The 26,865-nt window shown below is 43.2% G+C and overlaps 1 protein-coding gene across 1 annotated transcript in view; it reads right to left on the reverse strand.

Annotated features, from left to right (window-relative positions):
• Positions 1-26,865, reverse strand: part of ELOVL2 (ELOVL fatty acid elongase 2) — a 59,147-nt gene that overhangs the window by 19,556 nt on the left and 12,726 nt on the right. Inside the window, exons 2-3 of the mRNA XM_082234648.1 lie at positions 11,254-11,317; positions 7,534-7,721 (exon numbers count right to left, since the gene is read on the reverse strand). Of these exons, the coding sequence (XP_082090774.1) occupies positions 7,534-7,721; positions 11,254-11,317 (252 nt within the window). The remainder of the gene's footprint in view (positions 1-7,533; positions 7,722-11,253; positions 11,318-26,865) is intronic.

Below are 26,865 nucleotides of genomic sequence, written 5' to 3' on the forward strand. Positions count from 1 at the left end.
TGATGGCAACCCAGCCCAAAACTCCGGACAAGCTGGAAAACTGCCTCTGCACTCTTGATTCCCCCCCTTACATGAAGAACTACTTTGCATGTGTGAACCTGATCCCTAAGGAAGTGTGTTTCCATGTGCAGTATGCAGGATTAGAAAAGGCAATATTGCTTTGTAAGTTCAGCTTTGTAAGCTCAGAAGAAAATGGGCATTCATCTAAAAGACAAGCAATAATTATTAAAGGAGCTGAAGAAGGTATGAAAGACAGGCATGAACCCCTCCCCCCTTGGTGGAATCGTAGTAGTTCTTTACAAACATGTTGCAGGGTTCCTTTTTTTTTTTTAAGGCAGCTTGCATAACCATGGACTCTCCCTATATTTCTGGGACAGAGCCATTGTTGCCCACAGTGTTCCCACTCATTTCCTTTGCCTGCCCAGAAAAACTGGAAAAAAACATGCTTACAATCAAAGAGCGGGACTAGATTGGAGCAGAAGTGGGAAATGTTGAATGCACGTTTAATGCAAAATACCCCCCTGCAAATCAGTTTCAATGGGAATGAGGCACAAAATGGTGATTGCCTGCAGCGTAAGAAGCTCTCTGTCACCTCACATTTAACTGTCTAGAAAAAAGAAAAGGGAAATATGTGTCTCCAGCCACTACACGACTTCTGAAACTTCTTCATTGGCATTTTATAACATTATGGATGAAATTCTAAATACTGGCCTCTGAAGTAGGGGGTGAGGAACCTTTTTCCAGACTGAGAGGACTTAGCTATGCAGCTGCAAATAAATGTTTTAAGTGTGTTGTAAAGTGCATTCTACAAATTGCATTCTACTAGATGTTGTAAAGTGCATTCTACTAGATGGCGAGATACGGTGAATTCAATATATTTTTCAAAACTTTTTTTTAAAAAGCATTTTCACAGTGTTTTTTATGTGTGGATTCCACTTGGGTCACATTCCTTTCTGGGCAACCTTCGGGGATGGTGGGGGGCAGGGGTGCCAACTTGAATAAAACAGGGGGGCAGGTAAGCCCCGACCCACATAATCGATCACAAGATGCAGCGAACACACACCAATCATAGCTGTCAACCTTCCCTTTTTTTGCGGGAAATTCCCTTATTCCAGTGCCGTTTCCCGCTGCTTCCCGCTGCTATCCTGGATTGTTAGATATCCCGTAGACTGTCCCCAGGACAGGTGAGGCTGCTTTCCTCCCTTTTTTATATATAAATATATCCCTTGGGCAACATATGCTTTCCTCCCCCCCCCTTTTTTTTTTGACAGGTGAGGCTGCTGATCCCTTATTTTCAAATCTGAAAGTTGACAGCTATGACACCAATTGAATGACAATTCCCATCAGCTTTAGCAGGGCCTGGCCCTCTCAAATATTTTACGGGGGGCAGGGAAGGGACCAAGGCCCCTAGGAGTTGTCACCCAGGGGAGGGCATATGCCAGTGGAAGGTGGGACCAAAGTGAAAAGAGAGCAACAGATGTAAATTTTACCTTGGCATAGCAGGCTCATCTATGCACATGCTGAGACACCCCTCTCTAGCTTCCATCCAGGCAAGGAGAAAGCATTAGCTAGATAGACTCAAATGACTGCATTCAGTCCCACCCGGGGGCTGAGGTTTCTTCATCCCTGTTCTAAAGATTGGCTTTATTCTGCTGCTGCAGTGCCCGCCCCTGCCGCCATTACTGCTAAGAAAGCCAACAGAGCCCTTTTAACCATAGCATCCTTCTTTTAAGGATGCATGTATGTATAGATGCCTTACTGGCAGCAATCCTGCACATACTTACCTGGGAGTAAGCCCCATTGGAAAGAATGGGACTTCCCATGTATAGGTGTGAATGTATAGGTGTGCGCTGCCAAACCATGCTTTACTAAAAGCAAGGTACTGTATTCCTTTTTTTAGGCCTGTAGGGCTCTTGAAAGCCAGGTTCTTGATGCTAATTGCAAAGCTCAATGCCAGTTACTAATTGCCAAGGGCTTGCAATTCATTTCCAACTCTCATCACTTCCCACAACAGTGCAATTGCTGAACTCCAGTTGGTAATAGCATGACAAACATAACTGAGCACTGCACTTACTCTGCTGCCAGAGCTGAAACTGATATTGCCCATTAGTAATTCCTTACGCTGGCTATTTGCCTGAGCAGCTTTTCACTTGTCCTCTCTTTGGAAGCAGAAGACAGATATCCTTACTCAAAGGCACACTACGTGCTAACACATTTCAGAAACTTTCACTTAATAAAACAAAGCGGCAACCTTCAACAACTCTATCTCTTTTGCCCTTCATCATCACCTTGTATTGCTGTAGGCATTATTTTATTTTATTTTTTTAAATCTAACATTTAATTTATTCTAAATACTGCCTGCTCAGAGCGTAGTGGGAGAGTGAATAGGTTGGTCCCCCCCCCCAGTGTCTGGGAAAACCCCAAGACTTCTGTTTCAAGAGTTGAAAGGCAAACAACCCTGTTTTCTTTACAAAAGTAACTCACTTTCTGGTAACTCATGTTCCAACTTAGAAGATGACAAGTCAAAAGGATCCATTCAGCACTGCAGATGTGGAAACACCATTCATTTCAATGGAGGTTTGCTCAAGTCGAGCTGAGGGTGGACTGGACTGCAGCAATTTTTAAAGGAATTATACCTTTACTCTGCCAATCTAGGGAGTTGAAATGGGTCACAGTCCCTTTAACTCTGAAATGTCACATGCCTGCAGTCAGAATAATCCGGAGAGCAGTGGCTTGCACCCAGCTGAGTGCAGGAGAGGCAGATGGGAAGAGTAACGTGACCACAGCATACTGACAAATATATTTGATGGAAACTAAAGGAGCATAGATTTCTTATTCATTAGAGCAGCCTGCATATCATTTCACTTGCTTGCAGGGTGGTGTGAGGTCACGAAGGCAGGCAAGAAGGCTGGGGACTCTGTCTTCAAAACAGAGCCAGGAGGTCCCATTTAAGGGCCTGATAAAGCTACAGTCCTACTAATTCTACAAAGAAACACCTGCTCTCTCCCCATTTGTTACATCCCACTAGTTTCCTCCATGCTAGGGATGCGTCTTCTGTGGCTGTAAGGCAGCCTTTGCCAACTTGATGGCTGATACTCTCCAGAGGTTTTGGATTGGGGGTTGAAAGAAGTGTAAGAAGAATTTATTTGGGAGGGTTAAATAGACAAGCAAGTCTTCACTTCTGAATTGTCGGAGTGTTACCCCTTTTTATTTGGGCAAATTGCTTTTGCATACCACAAAGAGGTGCAAGCTACTTACTTATTCCCCACTAAAACCAGAGAAAATACCTCCATGCACTAACGAAGTGGGGCAGGCCACCTGCAAAATTCACCATAGGAACCATTGCAAAAATAACCACAGCCCTAGAATGCTGCAAAAGTTATGTCTTTTGCAAGCGGTTGGAGAGAGTGTGACTCAGTGAGACAGTAATATTTATTTCCCATCATCTAACGCAAGGCTGCATACCTGCGCTGATTCAGGATGCAGTTTATTAAGAGTCTGCCAAACTTCAAGCTATACTGGTTGGCTAATTCAGAGAGTGAAAGGAAACTAAAGCTCCCTGTTCCCCCAGAAGTGTATCGAACTTGCCACTGTGCATTCCTAGGCTGGACAGGATATAAATGCTTCCAGGTTAGAGGCTACCTTCTGCCCTTGCCTGTGTGGCTGGTTCTCTTGCCTCATTCTCTGCTTGCCTTCCCATCAATCTTTCTTCCCACTCTTTCCCTGCATCCTAATTTCAACCATCCCAGTCCAAGTTTCTTAGCTGTGACCGTGTGGGTGATCTTGTGATCCTGCTAGGTACCCAGAATACCTACACAGTGGTACCTCGGGTTACATACGCTTCAGGTTACAGACTCCGCTAACCCAGAAATAGTACCTCGGGTTAAGAACTTTGCTTCAGGGTGAGAACAGAAATCATGCTCCGGCGGCGCAGCAGCAGCAGGAGGCCCCATTAGCTAAAGTGGTGCTTCAGGTTAAGAACAGTTTCAGGTTAAGAACGGACCTCTGGAATGAATTAAGTACTTAACCCGAGGTACCACTGTAGTGATTTTGTAGAAGAAAAATCATCAGAAGAGTACATTCAGGGCTGCATCTTAAGTGTCCAGTTCTAAACATTTGTCTGTTTCTAAAAAGCTATCTTAACACCCCTTCAATGGCAGAGCAGTGTTTTGTTTTGTGACAACATCCCTTCATAAGTTGTAGCACACAATCCATAATAAATGTTTATTATTATTTCCTGAAGGCAGCTCTGTATAGGGAAGCTTTTTAAATGTTTAATGTTTTATTACGTTTTTATGTATGTTGGAAGCCACCCAGAGCGGCTGTGGAAACCCAGTCAGATGGGCAGGGTACAAATAATAATAATAATAATTGTAAGCATATTTGTAGCATGTTGCCTCAGCTATCATAATGTATAGTTATGCTTTGTCATTAGTTCCTGAATAATGAATACTACAAAATTCTGCACAACAGCAAAACATCCTGAAATTTAATTTTAGGGGACAAATTACCTCCACTCGCATAACCTAATGAACAAATCTCCATTGTAATATGAGTAAATGGCCTCTGTTTGACAATTCAAGTATAAATAGACTCTGCTCACAATGGCAGCTTTGTTCTAAGCATAATTATCCTGCCTGTTTGAATATATGTGGGAATTTGGGAAAGAAAACACCCTTAATTTGAAGTCACATCCGAATATTGACATGGGGAAGTGAAACTATGCTGAAGATGGCAGTATATATACTTTTACTGGCTGGCTTGAAAGAAGACCTGGCAAAGTTATCTGAAGGAGAAGTTCAAGCAAAGTGAACAGGCCCGAAATAGCCACTGCAACCCGGCAAGAACTCCATGACAACCATCCAAGCATACAACTCAAGTACCGCATATGAATACAAACACCCTCATGTGCAACTGCTTCACAGCTCTCTGAATTTGATGGGAGTGTGTCTGCATATGTAAATGAAGCTCCACATTGCAACCACATTGGAGGCCATTGAAATAAAAAAAATAAGGTCTTCTACAATAAATGTTCATAAATGTACTAAGCAAACACGTACATAAATATATAAACTGCATGTCTGAAGCAGCACAGGAAAACAGCCCTGAAACGATTTTGACTCCCAAACTGACCAAATGTTTTCTCTGCAAGGTTGAAGGAAAATGGAAACGCCTCCCCATTGTCTTTTCCTTCACAAATCCTGTCTTAAGGGTATGTCTGTGTATGAATAGGGTGTGCCTGTGATCTGGCTCAGGAACTAAGTATTTGTCATTACAAAAGACTGGCCAGGCTCCCCAGGGTATCCAATCAAGTGACCATTAACAGGTCTGCCAGGCAGGAGATAAACAACGCACTCAGATTTCTGTTGTAGACCGCCCTTTCTGTGATGTAGGTATGATGCATCTGGGGGGTGGTCTTGAGCTACACCCCTTCTGTGACGTATGAGGTTTCTGGGGGTAGTCTTGGACTCCAGGGCAGGCAATTTAAAATGTCTATATAAGGGCGGGCACACCTTTGTTCAGGGTCCTTCTCCTTTCCTGCATGTGAGGGGAGTACCCTGTTGCAACACATCAGGCTTACGATCTGCTTTGCTTCTCAATATTCTCTGGTTGGCCTCTGGAGAACCTACAAAGGACTCTAAGGGTTCTTGTGTTCCTCATAAGGGAATAAGGGCAGATGTTTGTTTATTACACCATGCACAGCAGGTGTGATCTGAGCTGGCTGAGGACCCAAGAAAGGTTTGGTATAGGCTATTCCCTGTCAGCTCTATTCCTGTTATGTACTAAGCTTGGATCATTGTAGGAATTGCCTTAGAACCTGAGGATGAGGCAAGACTCTTCTGTTTGGCATAAGCAAAGGGTTTATTGAAACCAAAGCCTTGGGTTTTGGCTAAGAGGTGAAGTCTGCTTCTTTTCAGATGGATTAGGAGGGATCCAAGGAAAGAACCAGAACAGATCCTGCAAGCAATAGCCGGAGGTGGAGGGCAGGGAGAGAGACAAGGCCCCACATTTCTATTTGTTCAGGAAGTTAGAGAAAACCCAGCACTCCAGAGTTCCTGCTTCACTGAAGCCCTGCTTTCTATGTAGGTTGCCTATTTTTAGATGATCTTCGAAGAGCCACTGTTTAATCCGTGGTTTTAGATGGGCTGCTGAGATATAATGCAGCCCGTACTTAAAGACTGCAGCTAGCGTGCCCCAGAGACCTCAAATACTTGAACACAGTGGAGGTTACTGTCTATGCTACAGTAAATATCCAAAATAGGGTTGATGGTCCAATACTGACAATGTAGTGACTGTCAAACACGGGTAAACAGTCCCATGCCAAGAAGTGAGGGGGGTGCCTGAAAAAACCAAATGGAGCTAGACAAGTAAATGTGGATAATAAACATTATGTAGTTGCTCACATTCACTGGTCTGCCTTTATATGTTCAGAAGCTGCCTGAAGGATTTGCAACATCTTGGCATCCAGTGGCACACCTGAGCCAGAGGTATTTGTCTCTGGCAACCTGAATAATGGGATTTATGGAAAGGAGACTCCTCCTCATGCGGTCATGGGTTTTCATATGAGAACTGCCACTTCCCACATGTTCTGAAGGCAACCATCAGAGTTTAACTGGACTAGTGGTTGACCTTTTAAATACACTACCATTAGCACAGATGTACAGCACAGTCCTAACCATGCCTACGCAAATGTAAGCCTTATTGAATTCAATGGGTCTTACTCCACCAGTAAACGGGGTTCAGACTGCAGCCTTAGCTAAACAGGAAGATATTATTACTCTGGCCGAGGTGTGTTACCTAATATAATGACTCTCAGGCTGGAGAGAAGTGCTAGATTCCACACACACGCACACACACACGCACACACGCCTGCCTGAGTCAAATTTAAATGCTTGGAATGCAGGGAGGAAGAAAGCATTGTGTGGGTTTGTTTTTGCTTTTGTTTTGCAGTGTGGAGAGAAAAAGCGACTTATGCATGGCCCCTCTGCTCAAAATGGCTTCTCCCAATCCAGGAAAGTATCCACTGGGGCTGTTTTGTACATAATTTGAGTATCATGTGTGCCCTTCGGTGATAGTGCTTCAGATCCTCCCCCTTTTCCTCTCTTTTGTAAAATAAATGGCTAAAAATTGGTAATGTAAGGCATCTCTTATGTTCATGCTTCAAAATATAGTTCATTACAGACTCATTTCTAGAAGTCACCAGAAGGTCACCCAGTCCAGTCTTTGCACATATGATTCAATAAAGCTCCTATAGGATCACTGAGATCTCAGAAGATCAACTATGGAAATAGGAGCAATAGATGCACCCCGAATGTAGAGCAAGGAATAATTCAAACTGTGCATGTCTGGATGGCTCAGGCAGGTGAGCCAGGTGAGCCATGTGATACTGGTGAAAATAAAAAGCAGAAAGTAGAAAGTAAAACACTAGTATCCCCAGAAAATATGACCTGTGAAAAGCAATTTTGCCAAACTGCCCAATCTATTAAACTTGGAGACCAACAACAAAACTGGGCCAACACTGAAAAGACTCACCTCTATAAGCATGTAAAACGAAAGCATGGTGACTCCAAGGTTATATACAATGAGAAGACCCCTGAGTGACAGAGCAGGCCTGTTCTTCATAAATGTGGTACCCAGCCATATGAAGAGAAGATACGCAACAGTGAGGGAAAAAGTGGGCAAGTAAGAATCGAGCAGGAGCCATCCTCTGACCCTGGGATCTGAAGAAACAAAGCAAAGCAAAAAGCCTCATGAAATCAGCACATATAAATATTTCTTGTTCAATACAGTCATTCAATGGGCGACCAACGCCTTTTCAGTCTCCCAGTAATACCCAGCCTCCAGTCTTTACAACCTCCTCCTAGGATGCTCTTATAATGTGGGGTTTTTTGAAACTGATGGAATACGCAGAATTGGACAAATTAACAGGGAAGATTCGGAACCGACGAGACCAGAGATTCACTGAAGACTGGAATAAATTTACAGAATATATTAAAAATGTGATGAACAGTTAACGTTTGTAAGCTTTCAAGAAGCTCTGTGAGAAGTATTGGTAGAAATACTGCTTAAAAACTATGATAAGGCTAACAATGATAAAGTGCAATTTTAAATTGAGAAATGTGAGAAGATGTGATAATAGGGAGAATTGTCAGACATGCTGATGGAAGTCCAAAAGAAGTAGTTGTTGAGATTGGGATGTTAAATTGTGTTTAAATGTATATTGGAAAACTAATAAAAATTATTTAAAAATATATATAATGTGGGGTTTTTAATTTGTTCTTGCTCTTGTTTTTATTATGTCCCCCCCTCCAGTACTTTTATGTTGTGAACCGTCCTGACATCTATGGATGAAGGGTGGTACATATAATTTTTAATAAATAACAACAGCTGATTATTCAATTAAATTTAATGGGTGAGAACTGAAATAGCACAAGCAAGTGTCTTCTTGTGCAACAGGGCTTCTATTGCTTCTCAACCCCCTACAAAACCCACGTGCCCCAAAAATCTGCTCCGGAGCGCTGAAGGACTATCCAGAGCAGAGTTTGGCGGCACGAAAGGGAGTTGGAGGAGAGAAAAGAGAGAACGCACAAGCAGATTTCTGCTGTGGAGGTGGGGAGACATCACTGGATGTCATCCAATATATTTGCATATTACCAAAACCCCAATAAACAATCAGATTGTATAATGCTTATAATATAAGCCTTTGATTTTTTTATCATTGCCATTTGTTAGAAGAAATAGTCACCTTCTACAACGTCTTTTTTCACACACTGTCCAGAACCAGAACAGCTTAAAAACCATAAAAGGCATTCATCGTTCCTGGGTGCAAACATAAGTATGTCCTAAATAGGCAGTAATGCCTTCCAGTAGGCAGGTTAAGGCCTAATGAAGTGCTGTCAATTTCAGTCAAAGCAATCACAGGTGGATGGTAAGACCCACCTTATTTTTATGCCCATAAGTAGTTTTACATTGTTTTTAATGTTGTCTTTTAATGCTGTGACCCACCCTGGGAACTTAGGGTGAAGGGCGGGAAATAAATAAATAAAAATAAATGAAAGGTTATTGGTACAACAAAAGATAACAAACCAATAAGCTTCACAAATCAAAGCAAGAGTTAACACCTGTGTGTGATGATTCAGTTAGAACAGGCATGGCCAAACTTGGCCCTCCAGATGTTTTGGGACTACAATTCACACCACCCCTGACCACTGGTCCTGTTAGCTAGGGATGGTGGGAGTTGTAGTCCCAAAACATCTGGAGGGCCAAGTTTGGCCATGCCTGAGTTAGAAGTTACTCTAAGAGAACAAGAAGGAAGATTAGAATCAGAAAAATAAGATCCTACCTTATTTGACCATAGCAAGTGGGGCTCTGTTTAATCATTATTAGTACAGAGTCACCTGGCCAGTATCTGATCCCCATTATTTATTGTCCCCAAACCACAAATATTGCCGTCCTCACACACCCTGGGTAGCTGTGGCAAAGCATCAGTTCATTTCCATTCTAAGCTTGGAATTTCACACCTGAATCTTTATGCATTTCCTTGTAAAGCTATAAGTCCTTACATTATCAACTAAATGCTTTTGGCGCTTTCTTAAGGTAGCTGACCTGAAGCTTTTGCACAAGTGAAGCTTTCGATGACTAGGGATTATTATCATTTTTTTAAAAGGTGACTCATCCCTTCCTGCTATCCATGCTGCATTTTCCTTTTCTTTATCGGGCTCTGATGAATGCCAAGCATACTGTATTTTTTGCACCATAACACTCACTTTTTTCCTCCTAAAAAGTAAGGGGAAATGTCTGTGCGTGTTATGGAGGGAATGCCTACGGGTGGCATGCCTACGGATTTTCCTCCTCTAAAAACTATGTGCGTGTTATGGTCAGGTGCGTGTTATAGAGCGAAAAATACGGTAACTACCTCAAAGTCTCCCAAAATGGGTGACTATTTGTGCAAAGCCCACTAACTATACCAGCAATCAACTTGGATAATACCATCGTTGCTGTGGCTGTGACTTAATGACTGCAATGCTGCAACGATCATTCCTTGCACTTCTGAACCTGCTAGGTAACAGCTCCAGGTAAAAGCACCCATAAGGAAGCGCCCTTTTAAAACAAACAACAAAACATCCTATGCTATGATTTTTTTACACATTTGACACTAGCCTATTTAAAAGTAAGAGGAGGAAACAGAGGCAAGTGTGTTGCAAACCAAGACCCTGTACTTTAAGAAAGTGTATCAAAACAGAACCCTGTGATCTGCAGAGGTATCCCTCTCTGCACCAGAAGATAAGGACAAAAAAGAGCAAAGAGCTATTGCTTCCAAGCCCTGCTTCTCAGGGGCATCTGAATTTCCACTATTTGAAACACAATGCTGCAGTTGAAATAAACTTTTATCCTCACCCAACAAAGCATTTTGCCTATTCACGTTTCTAGCTTCACACCATATTCTGTTTAAGCTCTTTAAGTTGCCTAAAAAGCTGCAAGAACACGAATTATCTCAAAATTCAACACAGCACAATGCTCCCTCTATGCTTACCTAGTCAATAGCTGGACTAGTCAATGGCTGGATAAGAAATACGTAGTTTCCTCTTCCCACAATGAAATCCTGATGGTTCTACTAAATCCTGGCAGTTTCCCTTTTTGTTGTAGCCAACAAAGCAAATGTTTTCACAATTGTATCCTCCTATGACCAGGTAAAAGTCATTCACATCAACTTGCTTTCACTGGAAACACTGGTTTCTTCCTGTCAAGCAAGCTTCCCCTTTCATCAAATGAACAAATTGGCACAGGTAGAATTCATTAGACTTAAGTACCTTTAAGTCCCTTGGGAGCTATAACAAGTGATTTTTATTAGCCACAATGAACAATCGCTCCAGCTGCATTTCTGAACAGAAAAGGTTTATTTTTTAAGCACAGGCAATTGGGAGAGCAAAAAGTGTCACTATCTTCTTTAAACTAAGGGCTAGCTTCCAAATCTTTAACTAAAATACTACATGAGGAAATAAGAGGGATATATATAGCTTAAAAGAGAATGAAGTGTCATGTAAAAGAATTCCCTGGGAGTAAACAGATGAGATATGCTGCTTGTTTTACATTCTGCTAGGAGTTATCAGAACCAGCTATATATTCTTTTTGAACTAAATGCATTTATCTCCCAGTTTTCTTTAATCACCATTGTACACATATTATAATAACCCTCCAGCAGAGCTGGTGCAGGTGAGGAGAGCTTGGTAGCACCATGAAAGGAACACCTACCTCTAGCTCCAAACATATAGTCCACAAACTCATTTACTTCATGGTCAAATGCCTTCAGATGTTCCTAAAAAGAAAGCAGAAGGGTCAGGTTTGTTATGTCCTCATTTACAGAGATGTACAGTCTCTTGGGCTTGCCAATCAGAAGGTTGGCAGTTCAAATCCCCACAACAGGGTGAGCTCCCGTTGCTCTGTCCCAGCTCCTGCCAACCTAGCAGTTCGAAAGCACAGCGGTGCAAATAGATAAATAAGTACTGCTCTGGCAGGAAGGTAAATGGCATTTCCGTGCGCTGCTCTGGTTTTGGTGTTCCGTTGCACCAGAAGCAGCTTAGTCATGTTGGCCACATGACCCAGAAAAACTGTCTGCAGACAAACACCGGCTCCCTCGGCCAGTAAAACGAGATGAGTGCCGCAACACCAGAGTCATTTGTGACTGGACCTACAGTCAGGGGTCCTTTACTTTTACCTTTTTACAGCCATAGCAGCTAAATTGACCTCCACGTGGAGTACCAACGTACATCTGGGTATCTAATACTAGCAGCAAACAACGGGGAGAGGTTGCCTTTCTGCGTTTCTTCATCTGGGTAGTCATTTTTGGAAAAATAATGTTGGACAAGATGGATCCTTGGGCTGATCCAAAAGGGATCTTCTTCATAGGATCTTAATACAAACGTAAGATTGGCGGGAAACAACAAAGAGACTTGAAGCACTTTAAAGACTAACAGATTTATTATGGCACAAACCCTCACGATTTAGAAACGTCTCCATTTTATGCATGAAGTGCTAACCTCAGTTGACAGGCATATATGGATCCACTAGTACAGAGGGGAGGAATTGTAAACAGTGAGGTTGTGGCAGTGAAATGCAAAAGGTACTATTTGTGAGAATTAAAGCTCCAAGGAAGACTCAGAGTAGAGCCACTGAAATTAATAGATGTAACTTAGTCATGTTAGTGGGTCTACTCTGAATAAGCTTAATTGAATACTGCTCCCCAATGAGCAATAATCACAATGACCACAAAAGCAGTATCTGGTGATTCCACAATAACCTTATCATTCCTAAGTAAAAGCAGGAAACAATTGTCTCTATTCAAGTCCAAATGAATAGAATCAAACTGTTATAATTCAGCTATTTCACACTTTCCCTCTGAAATTCCTTTATAGGAGAATGGCAACTTTTAGGCGAGTAGCAAAATATCCTGAGAGATTGAAATGTTCTTTTGCTAGTTGCTAGGAGTTGCCTCTTCCGAGGTCAGATGAAACTGGCAGAGATTCTTTTCTGCAAAAGAGCCTCAAAAGTATCTGCCAACACAGGCTGACACTATGGAGGGTTTGAACGGGCAAGGCACCATGTAGGCTCAAAGGCATGATCTGCTGTGGCTGGCAACTGAAAATTACAAGTTAGGAGGGGGTGGGGAGCAAATCAATAAAAGCAAACAAGTGGTTCATAACAGGAATTGACCCAGGACATTGCACCAATGTCATGTTGATACTACAAACCAAGATAAGCCAATGAGGTGCTGCAGCTATTTGCGAAATGATTATGCAACAGCACAAAAATGAACACAGAATAGACAGAACACGAGAGGATGGGGGCAAAGCTTGAGACGATCTCCTAATACATTATCCTACAGGTCTTTCGGCTTCTACTGAAACCACCTGTATGGAGGACACAACCCTATGCACTTAATGTACTGCATAGAATCATAGAATCATAGAATCATAGAGTTGGAAGAGACCACAAGGGCCATCGAGTCCAACCCCCTGCCAAGCAGGAAACACCATCAGAGCACTCCTGACATATGGTTGTCAAGCCTCTGCTTAAAGACCTCCAAAGTAGGAGACTCCACCACACTCCTTGGCAGCAAATTCCACTGTCGAACAGCTCTTACTGTCAGGAAGTTCTTCCGAATGTTTAGGTGGAATCTTCTTTCTTGTAGTTTGGATCCATTGCTCCGTGTCCGCTTCTCTGGAGCAGCAGAAAACAACCTTTCTCCCTCCTCTATGTGACATCCTTTTATATATGCAGTAACATGTTATAAGTGGCAGGCTTGTTCCACAAGGGTTGCCAGCATAGTAAGCTTCTGTGCAAATTCTGCCAGCTACAGGTATCAATAGGATCAATGCGTTCTTCAAACACTCCTTAGGGAAGACCATATTCTGCAGAGAATCTACATACACAGTTTACATTGTTTAGTGAAATCTGCATGCACAAAAGCAAAGGCAGGATAGATGCCCCAAAGATGCTGTTGAGGATATGTTTGGGTTGAAAGATGGGGAAGCATTAAAGTACCTTTGAAAGGTATAGTGATTGCAGCATGGTTTGAGCATATAATATCTCCTGAGATATGAGGGGAGAGGACTTCCGGTTGTGAGCGACGCCATCGCAAGCGGGGATTGCTTCCAGGCGGAGAATCCCGGGTTTTTCGGAGGATTAAGGGGGTCTTTGGGCGCAGTGACCCCCCGAAGTAGTGTCTGGAGGGTGTACAGACACTCAGGCTCCCGCGGAGAGCCAAAACGCAGACCACCCGGCCGCCAGGTAACTCCACGGAGCGAAGAGAGCGGCGGGGAGGAGAAGCGGGCTAAGGGGAAGCCATAGCTAACTCCGGAAAACGAAGCCCCGAGCTTGCCGGGGGAGCTCACAATTCTCGAAATTAAGGAACCCGGGCTTAAAACAATTCCAGGACAAACCAGGGGAATTAAGGAAAGCACCGGTGGATTATATTTACTTACGAGACCAGCGCTATCTCCAATCAATTTGTACGCATTGGAGAAGCAAAGTTGCCGAAAGTGAAAGTGTGTCGCCGCTAGCGGCTACAGTTTCTTTCCCCCCTCAAAGCTGCTACAAACTATCTGATACAAACTAACTCTTTGATTGAGAAAGAAGAACTTAAGCTAAAAGGGGGGAACGGAGGGTCAAGAGCTGGAATTCTAAGGTCCTTTTTGGAATTCTGAAAGAGGAAGCTGAAAAGAATAATTGTAACTCCTTTTTTTTTTTCTCAACAAAAAGGCTGCGTAATAGAGGAAGTGCTTTTGACTCCATTATACGGTCAGTTTTTCGGGCTATTTCCGTTCCTGTCCTTGCCTTGCTCTGCAAAAATCCTTGTTTGGGTGCCTCTTATGTAACCCATTTGGATTTAATTCAAAGTACTGGTCTCTAAATGGCATCAGAGAATTGAGGAACTGGGCAGGCAGCTGAAACCCTCATTTTCACTATACCACGGTTTTTTTTTCCTTTCCCTCCCCCCCTTTTTTGGTAGTCTACCCAGTTAACTTCAGGAATCTAGGACACCCAGTGGCCAGAAGAGTAACTACAGCTAGGTTATATTTTTTTTTTCAATCAGTCTCAATCATCATATGTGTTTTATCTGACTTCTTTGTTTAAAGACTGAACTGGACTGAATAATTTTACAACTACTTTATAAACTTTACAAGGAATAGCCCAACCGGGGTAGAAGGTTATTATATATATACATATCTTTATTTATTTTTTTTTCCTTTTTGTTTTTGCTCCTTCAATTTTGGACTGGGGAAAGAGGACTTGAATTTTGAATCTGGAATCCTTTTTTTTTTTTTTCTTCTCTTTTTCTTTCCTTCTTATTATTTATATGTATCCATCTGAAATCCTTTACGGCATAACTGGACTATAATTGGAAAAACTACGATATCTAAAGGGACTAGCCTAATTGGTGGCAAGAAGATTTTTTGTTTCTGTTCCGTTCTCTTTCTCTGCTTTTTTCGCCCCCTCTTTTCTCCCTCTTTCCCTTCTCTCTGTGAAACTTTTTGGACGCAATTAGTACTTCACTTGCCATCTGTGCTCCATTTGACTCCCCGGTTGGGAGTCCGAACTAAACCAGGTTTTGCAACTACTCTAAAAGAACTTATACGGACTCTCCAATTGGGGGCAGAGGACTGGTTCTTTCCTGCTTCTTTCTGTGACTGGAACTTTGAACTTTGAACTTCTGTACTCCCCTCTATATGGGGTTACACTCTCCCGTGGTATAACCGGAGTATAAACTTTTTCCCTTTCCCCTCCCCTTCTTTCCCCCCTCCCTTCTTTGAAGCTTCCCAGACGAAATTAATTACCCTTCCCCGATTTGGGGGAGGAATTTGGCAACTTTGGGTAAAAAGGTTAATATTGATTCTTCTAACTTAAATTTAGAGGAATTTGGGACTGGGAACTATATTACGAAGGTTGTAAGTGAATAAGGTGGGAACTGACATAAAATTGAATAATACTAGGGGGGTGCTAACCGCCGTTAAAGGCTATACTGGAAGGATGTCTCACGTGCCTAAGAAGGGTGCAGAGGGCGGGACACCAGGAGATAGGAGGGGATCTAAACCAGATGCAGATTTCAAGACAGAAATTTTGAAAATGTTTGCTGAAATTAGACAGAGTGAAAAGAATATGGAGGATAAATTGGAGCATGTGAATACAAGAATAGAACAGGTGGATACGAGAATTGGGAAAATGGACCAAAAGATAGAGGAAACTGTAAAAGAGCTAAGAGGTCAAATTAAAGATATTTCCAAAAGAACACAATCTCTGGAAGAAGGAATGAAAAAAACAAGAGCAGAAATGAAGGAAGTGAAACGGGAGGAAGAAAAACTAAAAGTAGGATTATCGGAAGTCAATAAAACACAAGAAGAATTATGGGACGCAATCGCGATGAATGAATTGAGGCAACGGGAGGTGAATCTTAGGTTGAGAGCAGTCCCTGAAATACAAGGTGAAAACATCAGAGAGAAACTGATAATAGAAATAGCACGATGGTTGGCAATACAAAAAGAAGAAGTAGAAAGATCGGTTCAAAATGCATTCAGAATAAGAACAAGAACAACTAGAATAAAGAAAACGCCGGGAGATTGTTTGATTACCTTTAAAGACAAAGATATGAGAAGCCTAATCCTACAAAAAAATAGAGAAAAAAGGCTAAATATTGATGGGAATTACATAATCATTTTCAAAGATATTCCAGTAAGACTGTTGAAACGAAGAGACCCATATAAGCCATTGGTCCAAATTCTCAAGAAAAACAAGATTGAATTCAAATGGGAGTTCCCTCAAGGGGAGCATGGTTTGTTGCATTTTGAGACCCATGTATATTTTCTAGTTTTTTTATTTAATTGTACTGCCATTCAGCTAATGTTTGGGCTGTTAATCATCATTACAAAGTATACATGCCATTGGTCCCAGGGCCTCCTGTATATCAGAATGCTCTGTTTATATTCTAAGTAGTTAATTTGAGACTCCTTTTTAATACCATTATCTGGTTGGAAATACCAGCCTGTTTCTCCAAAAGTGCTACTGATTTAACAGAAAAAGAGAAATTGTTTCAATCAAAACTATACTTTCACTTGCTCTATTAAGATGATTTGCTTTCACTTGCTTTATTAAGATGATTTGGGATGCGAGTGGCACCACTGAAGCCTCTTGGGCTTGCCGATCAGAAGGTTGGCGGTTCAAATCCGCACAACGGGGTGAGCTCCTGTTGCTCTGTCCCAGCTCCTGCCTACCTAGCAGTTCGAAAGCACGCTCGTGCAAGTAGATAAATAGGTACCACTGTGGCAGGAAGGTAAACGGCATTTCTGTGCACTCTGGTTTCCGTCATGGTGTTCTGTTGTGCCAGAAGCGATTTAGTCATGCTGGCCACATGACCTGGAGAGCTGTCTGTGGACAAATGCCAGCTCCCTTGACCTGAAAGCAAGATGAGTGCCGCAACCCCATAGTCACCTTTGACTGGACTTAACCATCCAGGGGTCCTTTACCTTTTACCTTAAGATGATTTAACCTATATCCATAAGAATATATCTTCAAATAGTTTGAGTTGAAACATTTGCCTGCATTACTATTAAAACATTTAAAATGTATATCTAGAAATGTAAGGTGCAAATGTGATAAATACAAATTTCCAAATATGTCTATCATACTCATACTAAAACTTATCAGGGAACTGTGTTCACAAAGCTAGCTGGTTTCAACAAAAAATAGTTTCAGATGAGGAGCTGAGTCAGGAAACGTGGAGTGTGAGAAAACAGAGAACCTCAACTTTAGCCTTCTCTTACTGCTTCTGTTTCACAGAGATCCCATTGTCCAAAGTTTTAACATGACATTTTAAAAATGTAACAATATTTTGTTCATCTCTATGTGGCTTATAACAAATGGAAAATCAAAGCACAAAAGCTTGAATTTATTATTAGTTGACACAAGTGGTATTTACACAAAATAGGAACAATATCACTATTAACATGAATTCTAATGCCAGTGGACAAATCTCTGCCCAAGGCTGAATTTTAATACATATGAGGGACATGTGGGTTTATTGGATGAAGGTTGGGAAATGCAAAAGGGGAATTCGTTGGGAAGAAAAACTTCTGCATCTAAGAGGCTTTCCTGTACAATTGCTGTTTTCATTTGCTGTGCACATTAACCACATGAAATTGTTTTTCATCAAGCTTTTTCTTTTGGTGTGAACGAAATCTATACAACTGCTGCTTTCCCTTCAGTCCTTGTTAATGAGTGAACTTGTTGAATTTAGTGTCATTGCTGTGACTGCAATACTAAGCTACTTGACATTGCACAGCAGCGAAGAGACTGAGATGCAAAGCAGGAAGTCCCCAGCTCATTTCTCACCTTTCCATGAACTCATTAGGTGCCCTTAGACAAGCTGCTCTCTCTGTCTCAGCCTTTCTACAATATGGGGAATACTAACAATTTTGATTCATTCTGTGATGTTGCTGTAAGGATTGCAGCTATCTTATGAATTATTACTTTATTTCCCATTATTTGATTACTCAACAGCACTTGATGCAGCTGGTGCTGAATGTGTGATCCAACTCCATCTGAAAATATTGCATTTAAAGTGACACAGGATCACAATAATGTTCTATATGTGGTATGGCTTCAGATCCGTGATGGTCTATTCACACACACATGCAAGTTGTCACTTGATGGCACAGTTATCAAATGACAGGTGTGCATGTGTGAAAAAGCGTTATATGATCTGGCAGTATTCCACCATGGCAAAATCTCTCACTGAAAAGTTCCCTCCTCCATCTAGACCAGCTCTCAGAGAACCGAAAACATTAATCTTAGTATAAGTAAGGTGCAGGGAGATGTGTCCTCCATTCTGGAATAGTCAGGTCATTTCCTCAATCTCAGAGATGAAGACTTACTATATAGAGTTTTTATTTTATACACATTGGAAGGAAAAGTTATGTAACAGCAGAACTATTTCCCACATGACTGAGCATATAATATCTCCTGAGATATGAGGGGAGAAAAAAGAGACAGGATCACGTAAGAAGGATGTGGGGTTTTTTTAAAGTTTGCTTTTCTAACTCAAAATGTGTCACATGCAATTAAGATCAAGCTATTCAGTGCTTCTCAATTTGTTTGTACTCTAAAAGCTTTTCTTAAACTGTTTTTTTTTTTTAAAAGCTAACCACTTTCTGTCTAGGTTTTTACACAGTGCTTCTGTTTCTCAACTCTCCCTGAACCCAAAGGGGAACCATATTCAGTTATGCTATTTAAGCTGAATACAACAAAGTGGAGTTATGATGTTCCACGTTAGTGATTAATCAGAGCTCAAAAAAGTAGGACGTGTGCATTTTCTCTTGAAAAACTCCCCAACTCTGCTGTCTGACACCTTCTGGCCATCTGCTGTGCATGATGGTCAGTCTACATGTTACATACAAATGGGTGTAATTAAACCCTAATGGCCATATCACTAATAGAACAGCAATGTTGGGAGATAGGACCAGCCCAAGAAATTTAGTTGCCCGAGCTGAGGAGCAACATAGTGGCACCACCCCATTCCACAGAGAAATGCTGACCAGACTGGCAGCTGAATCTGACTTCATCTATCACCCAGGGGGGCAGGAAGCAGGTTAACTTAGGGAGGGCAGGCTGTTCACAAGGAGATCTATCCTTCAATTCCTCACTGCTGTTCCCTCATTGTTTCACCTGATGCCTGCTTGCTGCCCAGGTCTAATTTAACTTTGGAGGCTTATGGAGTTTTCTAATATTTGTGTTTAATTACAAATATGCAGGTTGAGCCCCAGCTTAAGCAGTCAAACAGAGGGCCAAATCCGTTTCCCCAGACAGAGATGGCGCCCTAAATGCTGTTAGCTTAACGAGCCCCCAAACACAGCTTTTTCTAGGGTTACACTGAACGCAACTTGTTTCTACACATTTACAAGAGTGTAACACTTCTTGATTTGTACAGTGGTACCTCTGGTTAAGACTTCATTCGTTCCAGAGGTCCATTCTTAACCTGAAACTGTTCTTAACCTGGGGTACCACTTTAGCTAATGGGGCCTCCCGCTGCTGCTGCTGCCGCCGCACGATTTCTGTTCTCATCCTGAGGTAAGGTTCCTAACCTAAGGTACTACTTCCGGGTTAGCGGAGTCTGTAAGCTGAAGCGTTTGTAACCCGAGGTACCACTGTACTCCTGGACTATTGTGTACAGAGGGACACAGACTGCACAGATGTTGAATGTAATGTGTGAAGGCTCCTCTTGTAACTTCTTCCGCACTCCAAAACTGTGGTCTGTGTTTTCCTATATACAGACATAGATGACATAATCTTTACCTAGGAGTTGGGGGAGAAAGTCAGGCCCTGTTTCAGGTATCTCCTAGCCCAGTGGTGGCAAACCTATGGCATGTGTACCAGAAAGGGCACTCAGAGGCCTCTCTGTGGGCACCCATGCAGGGCTGTAGCTTCTGTGCTGGGGGTGGGGGAGGGAGGAGAGGAGAGGAGGGCTTGCATGCTAGCAGGAGGGGAGGCAGGGATCTCTCAGAAGTGGAATGAAGGCTTCGTGCTAACCAGTGGCATAGCGTGGGGGGTGCAGGGGGGCCGGCCGCACTGGGCGCAACATCTGGGGGTTAGGGTTAGGGGGTGCAAATCCACGGGTTAGGGGGCGCAAATTACTTGCCTTGCCCCGGGTGCTGACAACCCACGCTACGCCACTGGTGCTGACAGATTCCCGCCTCCACTCCTGCTTGCACGCAAGTAGGAGTGGGATTGGGCTGCTCAGTTGAGAAGCGCCTGGCTGCCTTCAGGTGGTGCAGAGACTCTCAGATGCAGCTTCCGGGCTGCCTCCACCTACCCCAACCCCAGCAACTATTCAGCCTGACTGCCTTCAAGGGGTTGCAGGGGATCTGATGCGGAGGTGGGGACTCCTTTAAACTTCTCCCTTGAGGGGAGTACAGCCATGAACCCTCAATGGACATTGTGACGGAGCCTGCATCTCCCCAGCTGAGCAGCCGGGATCCAGCTCCTGTTCCCATGCAAGCAGCAACGCTGCCTAGCAGAGTAGCCCAATCCCACTCCTACTTGCCTGCTTGAAGGAGTAGGCTGGGGAGGGGGTGGCAGCAACATCCCTTGCCTGCTCGTGTAACAGAAGTGTGGCACTCAAAACGGAAGTTATACTCAGAATAGAGCACGTTCGGCTTCTGAAAAAAGTTCCAAAACCGGAACACTCATTTCCGGGTTTGAAGTATTCAGGTTCCAAGCAGTTTGAGAACTAAGCTGTTCAAAAACTGAGGAACCACTGTATTTATTTTTCCCAATTTGAACTGTATTTATCCCCCCCCCCCCGCTGCCGTGGTGAGTCAAAATGAGAGTACAGTGGTACCTCGGGTTACAGATGCTTCAGGTTACAGACGCTTCAGGTTACAGACTCCACTAACCCAGAAATAGTACCTCGGGTTAAGAACTTTGTTTCAGAATGAGAACAGAACAGAACAGAACAGAAATCGCATGGCAGCGGCGCGGTGGCAGTGGCAGTGGGAGGCCCCATTAGCTAAAGTAGTACCTCAGGTTAAGAACCATTTCAGGTTAAGAACGGACCTCCAGAACGAATTCAGTTCTTAACCCGGGTACCACTGTACCCCTAAACATTTATTTAGAAAAAAGTGCTGAGTTATACTACAAAATTATATATCAATGGAAGGATAATTTAATGAAGAATGTAATGCAATAACTTTTATGAATTATTATTTATTACAACAGCAGTCATCAAGAAGAAACGTGAAACACAGAAAAAATGAGATATAAGGGGTTAAATTGCTGTGTTGGCACTTTGCGATAAATAAGTGGGTTTTGGGTTGCAGTTTGGGCACTTGATCTCTTAAAGGTTCACCATCACTGTCCTAACCATTCAGAAGACTCAAGAAGATCCTGCTATTGGGAGCAATCTGCCAATCTCTCTAACAAAGGAGGTACTTGTTAACTTTGACAGATTACTTCTGGCTCCCTTTCTTGTATAACCCATTTCCAAACTCCCAACTGTGTTTTTTCAAAATACAGTGGTTTTTAAAGAGAACTGATCTGAGTCAAGAGGAATAAATTAAAATCCCACACTGAATAGTGTTCTTCTAACCAAAATGGGGCAAGGTCCACTAGATTAATAGCTTCATATGCCTATTATTATTACAATAATATTGCTTCAGAGGAAGGAAGAGCGGCTAACATTCTGCACATTGCAATTTTGTAAATTGGGAACTTGTGGCCAGCCTTCTTGCTGAGTGTGAAAGGGTAGGCTTCTATGGATACTGACCATCCCTGGACCTGTTTGGGAGAAAGGGACCCAAAAGCAAGTGAGTCTATAAGCTTATTTCCTCTGTATGCCTGCTATTAAGAGTGCATATTTGCATCCTGATTCTATTCTGCTTCCAAATCCGGAATTTAATTGCAAGACTCTAATTTAAGTTTGAGCAAAAGAAAAAGAAAAATGCTCGTTCGTTCTTTTCCCTTAGTGCATATTTGCTTAGTTTTGTTGACTCTTGTTCCTGCTCAGATGGTGAAACTTATGAATCAACTAGTAGAATATCCTAATCCAGTGTTTTATTAATGGTGGGAATGCACCTGGAAACCTTGAGTGGAAGGTGGCACTGAGGGGATATCCACAGATACCAGGTATTTCACAAAAAGCATTCCATACACCATCTCTAACTGGAAAGACTGAAATGAAGTGACATTGATCAAAATCTTTTAGCAAAGAAGAAAAAGCAAACACGCTGGTATCTTTGAGCCCAGAGTCCCAGCACTAAAGCCTTTCCTTCAAAATAAATAAAAACACAAAAAGGGGTTTGTGTGTACCCTTTGTACTAAGTAAGTCATCTCTGTGGTCAGTGTGTCTGTGTGCAGAATTCCTGCATTGCAAGGGATTGGACTGGATGAGTCTGGGAATCCCTGACAACTCTACAATTCTATGATCCTAGCATTTATTAGACGATTGCCTAGTACCCATTCCACGGTTATTTTACGGTCTTTTTTTAAAAAAGGAAAACAACCCTGTTATAATGAAGTGTTGCAAACATATGTATCACACATAAAATCTGGCCAAATAAAGAAAATATGATGTTTGCAGCTCTGGAATCTCCCTGCTCTTAACGCTGCAAAATGAGCCTGGCCCGGAAAGGAGATTAGTGCAATCCATTTAAAAGTAATCCTATTCTATTCTACCTACTTCATAGTGGAACATCAGCTTAATTTGTAATTAAGGAAGATTTATCTGGGGAGAGTATCTGAAGAAGCCTTCTTTCCCAATCCAGTGCCCTCCAGATGTTTTGGACTGCAATTTTCATCAGCTGCAGACATGAGGGCTGAGGCTGATGGGAGTCTTAACCACTGGCGGAGGAACGGGGGAGCGCACCGCCCCCAACACCATCGGGGGAGGGGACTACCATTGCGCCTGTCCCCCCTGGACACACTTGGTGGATTTTCCCCCACAGCGCTGGGTGCCAAGCCCCCACAAGCAGTGTGTCATGCCCCCAGGACACATGCCATGCCCCTGTGGGTGACACGTCACACCCCTGGGACACATGCCACACCCCCACAGGCAGCATGCCACATACCCCAGGACGCATGCCACGCCCCCGCAGGTGGCATGCCATGTCCCCGGGGTGCCAGAGCATGCAGCTTCACCACTGGTCTTAACGCCTTAAAGGCATCAGACTGGGGGAGGCTGGTTTTAGCTCACCTCACCTCAAAATGGGTATTGCAGAGTTGGAAAAGATTCAGAAACAAGCAACCAAAATGATCAAGGAAATGGAGTGACTTTGCTATGAGGAAAGGTTCCAGAATTTTTGACTTTTTCCATTGAGAGAAAGGGTGACATAACAGAAATTTGCAACTGATGAATGGCCTGGGGAAAGTGGATAGAGAAAAAAGTGTTTCTCCCTCTCTTGTGGGCATCCCATGAAATGGAATGTTGGAAGGTTCCAGATAAATAAAAGGAATTAGGGTACTTCTTCACACAGTGCATAGTTAAAACTACGTGTATTGTTTTTTACATATTGAACAAATATTGTTTCATGAGATTTTATGTTGTTCACTGCTGAATATTATCTTATAAGCAAGCTATAAATTTGTATAATAAGTAAATGCGTAAATAAATAATTCACTTCTATTGTTTACTCTTAGAATTTAAAATGTTGGCTTTCTACTTGAGTGCAACATCAAAGAAATCTACCAACAAGTTTGAGGCTTACGCTAGCTACAAAAAACAAGTTAGATGGCAGCTACCATGAAATGATGGGTTTTAAAATAGAATACATTATTTTATCACACTTTCACCCCGCACTTTCTGCAAGGAGCTTAGACCAGCATGCATATTTGCCATTCATCTTCACAAATTGCCCTCTCTTTAGGCAAGGAATGTGTGTGATTTGCTCAGCATTGTTAGTTATTTGTAGTGTATTTGTAGCGGAAATGTATTTCACACACACACAAAATGGTATTGGGGAAAGGAGGTGGCAGTTGGCTGGTTATTTAGTTAGTTCTATCTTTAACTGTGAATGTGAGAGTTGTGGGGATGCTGTCTGGAGAACACTGTGAGGACAGGCAAGTTAATGGGTGAATAACGTATTGTCAGGGGTTCAGGAGCAGAGGCAAGGGCAAGGGAGGAAACAGAGAGCGAGGGGGAGGAGGCAGAAGAAAGGATGAGTGATGACGACGACCCGAGATCTCCGAGTCTTTCCAGTGAATCAGAAGATTCACAGAAAGGAGCACCAGTGGCCAGGGCAAGGGGGGAGCCTAGGGGGACACCCCAGGAGGAAAGGGCCAGAGGGGGCTCAGAGGGGAGCAGTTGGAAATCGGGACCAGCGTCACCAACAGAGAGCAGGGGAGAGGAAGGGAGTCAGGTATCAAGCGCTGGCAGCTCACAACAGGAGGGAGGACACGAGTCAGGAGTGGCCACACCTCCATCGGGGAGCGAAGAAACGGTCAGACGGAAAGTGGAAGGTTGGGCGCGCACGCCAAGTTCAAATACACAGGAAGGTGGCGCAGTAAGCAGCCCGGAAAGGGAGCCAGGTCCTAAAGCCCGGCGCAAGGAGACAGAAGGGTCCGGGGGGTCAGCGTCAGAAGAGTCCCGGAAGGAAGAGACCACGGGGGGCAGAGGGACCCAGAGAAGAACGGTCAGGCGGAAAAGGTGGAGTAAGGCTAGGATATTAAGTTGGTGTACAGGAGGCGGGGACCCAGACAGAGCTTCGCCGGTCTAACCCATAAGACGTAGAGCTGCGCGCAGCAGCTGGAGAATGGAAACTGTAACTCAATAAAGACTTTTACAAAGTGATTGCTGGCTAGCGTATCCTCTGTGAGCTAGGATCTGGAAGCAGCTCTGACACGTATGCATTAGGGACGCGGGTGGCGCTGTGGGTTAAACCACAGAGCCTAGGACTTGCCGATCAGAAGGTCAGCAGTTCAAATCCCTGCAACAGGGTGAGCTCCCGTTGTTCGGTCCCAGCTCCTGCCAACCTAGCAGTTCGAAAGCACGAAGTGCAAGTAGATAAATAGGTACCGCTCCGGCAGGAAGGTAAACGGCGTTTCCATGTGCTGTTCTGGTTCACCACATGACCCGGAAGCTGTCTGTGGACAAATGCCGGCTCCCTCGGCCAATAAAGCAAGTTGAGTGCCACAACCCCAGAGTCGGTCACGACTGGACCTAATGGTCAGGGGTCCCTTTACCTTTACTAATGCATTGCTATGAAGGAGTTTTGAAAGCAAAAAAGGACTAAATTCTCTCTTGAGCTCAAGGGAGAGAAATGCATTCCATTCATGAATGCATATGTAAATAATACTTGTTGTTCAACTGGGGCCAGCATGACAAGTAAAGATTTATCTCCAGCTGTTTGTAAGGCATATATTTCTATCTTCTTCTTCTCCTTTGGCGGTCACGCGTAGCCAAGTAAGACTGTCTTCCATAAACACCATTTTATATAGTGTCACCTAATGAGCTTCATGGTTTAGGGAGAAATTTGGAACTGGGTCTTCTTCATCCTAGCCCCATAAACTACACCAGGAGTGTAGACCTAGGGGCCAAACAGCAGTCCTCTCTGATGCTCAAGATTCTCTCCAAGCCACATACCACTCACTGGCCCTGCTCAGCACCCTCCCTGAGTGCTCTTCCATGACTGGAAGGTACTGCTTAATTGTAATAATGTGCTTCTTGCTTGCCTGGCTGGAGGAATGTGCATATAGAAACCTCTGGCTTTGGTGTGACTGCAGTGCAGCCTACTATACAAGGAAAGGTTGCATTAATTGCTCTGGTTACTTTTCCTTCTGGCCCTGCCCACCAGTCTCAAGAAAGAAGCCCCTGAAAAACTGCCTACAACCAGGGCCAGCCCACCCATGAGGCAAGTTGTGGAGATTGCCTCAGGTGGCAGGATTCACAAGGGCAGCAGGTTCCATTGTAAATCTTTATTGCCCCTTGTTCCTGATGAACATCTTCCCTCACCCCTTCATCCCTGGTGGGAAGGGGGCCACTGTTTTGTGGTTTGCCTCAGGTGACGAAATGTTTGGGCGAGCCCTGCCTACGAGGGAGCAAAGCCCTTAGGCTGAAAATAATTCCCTGGCTCTGTTCCATCCACTAGGCAATGACCTGAAGACTGCTTGTGATCTTGTTTGGTGATTCCTACAGTTATAGCAGCGGGCCATGGTGGGAGAAGTCTTGCTGTGCTGCTAGGTTTATCCCCGAGTGCTGCAGGCTATGAGACATGTTGCCCTTATTGACAAATGGAACCATAATTAAGTAAAAATTAATTGACCCACATCTACACAGCATCATTCTTAAAATATTTTACAATTATCTGACGATCAGAAAAACTGAGCAGTCAATTGATTGCTAGTTGCTTTTTGGATAGTTTTATGGATTTTGATATCGTATCAGTTTTGCAAGGAAATAATGTATGCGTACATCTGTGCAGCTAGAATAACAAAATATTAAAAGAGTAGGCTGGTGCATGTTATGTTGCTGACATAGACAAATGCACATTAGTGCATATGTTTAGGCACTGGATGTTTAGGAAATTATGGTGCCTTTGGCGTATCTCCTAGCTAATAGTGCAAGTGAATGTAAAATCTCTGGCACAAAGAACAAAACTATTATGCTACAGCCAGGACACATTCACACAACCAGCAGGCATGTGGAAACTTCAGCACATACACTTGGCATGCATGCTTGTGATGACTGCCAGTCTGTAGTGAGGCATTACCACACACAGTATTCAGCTTTCAGCATGTTTGGGGAAGCATCGGTGGGGTTAGGTTAGAGGTAAGCATCCCAATGGGTGCTGTAATATAAATCCCATGCTTGGTCATAGATTTATATTG

Source organism: Podarcis vaucheri, assembly GCF_965113315.1.
Source record: "Podarcis vaucheri genome assembly, chromosome: 8".
NCBI classification, from domain to species: Eukaryota; Metazoa; Chordata; class Lepidosauria; order Squamata; family Lacertidae; genus Podarcis; species Podarcis vaucheri.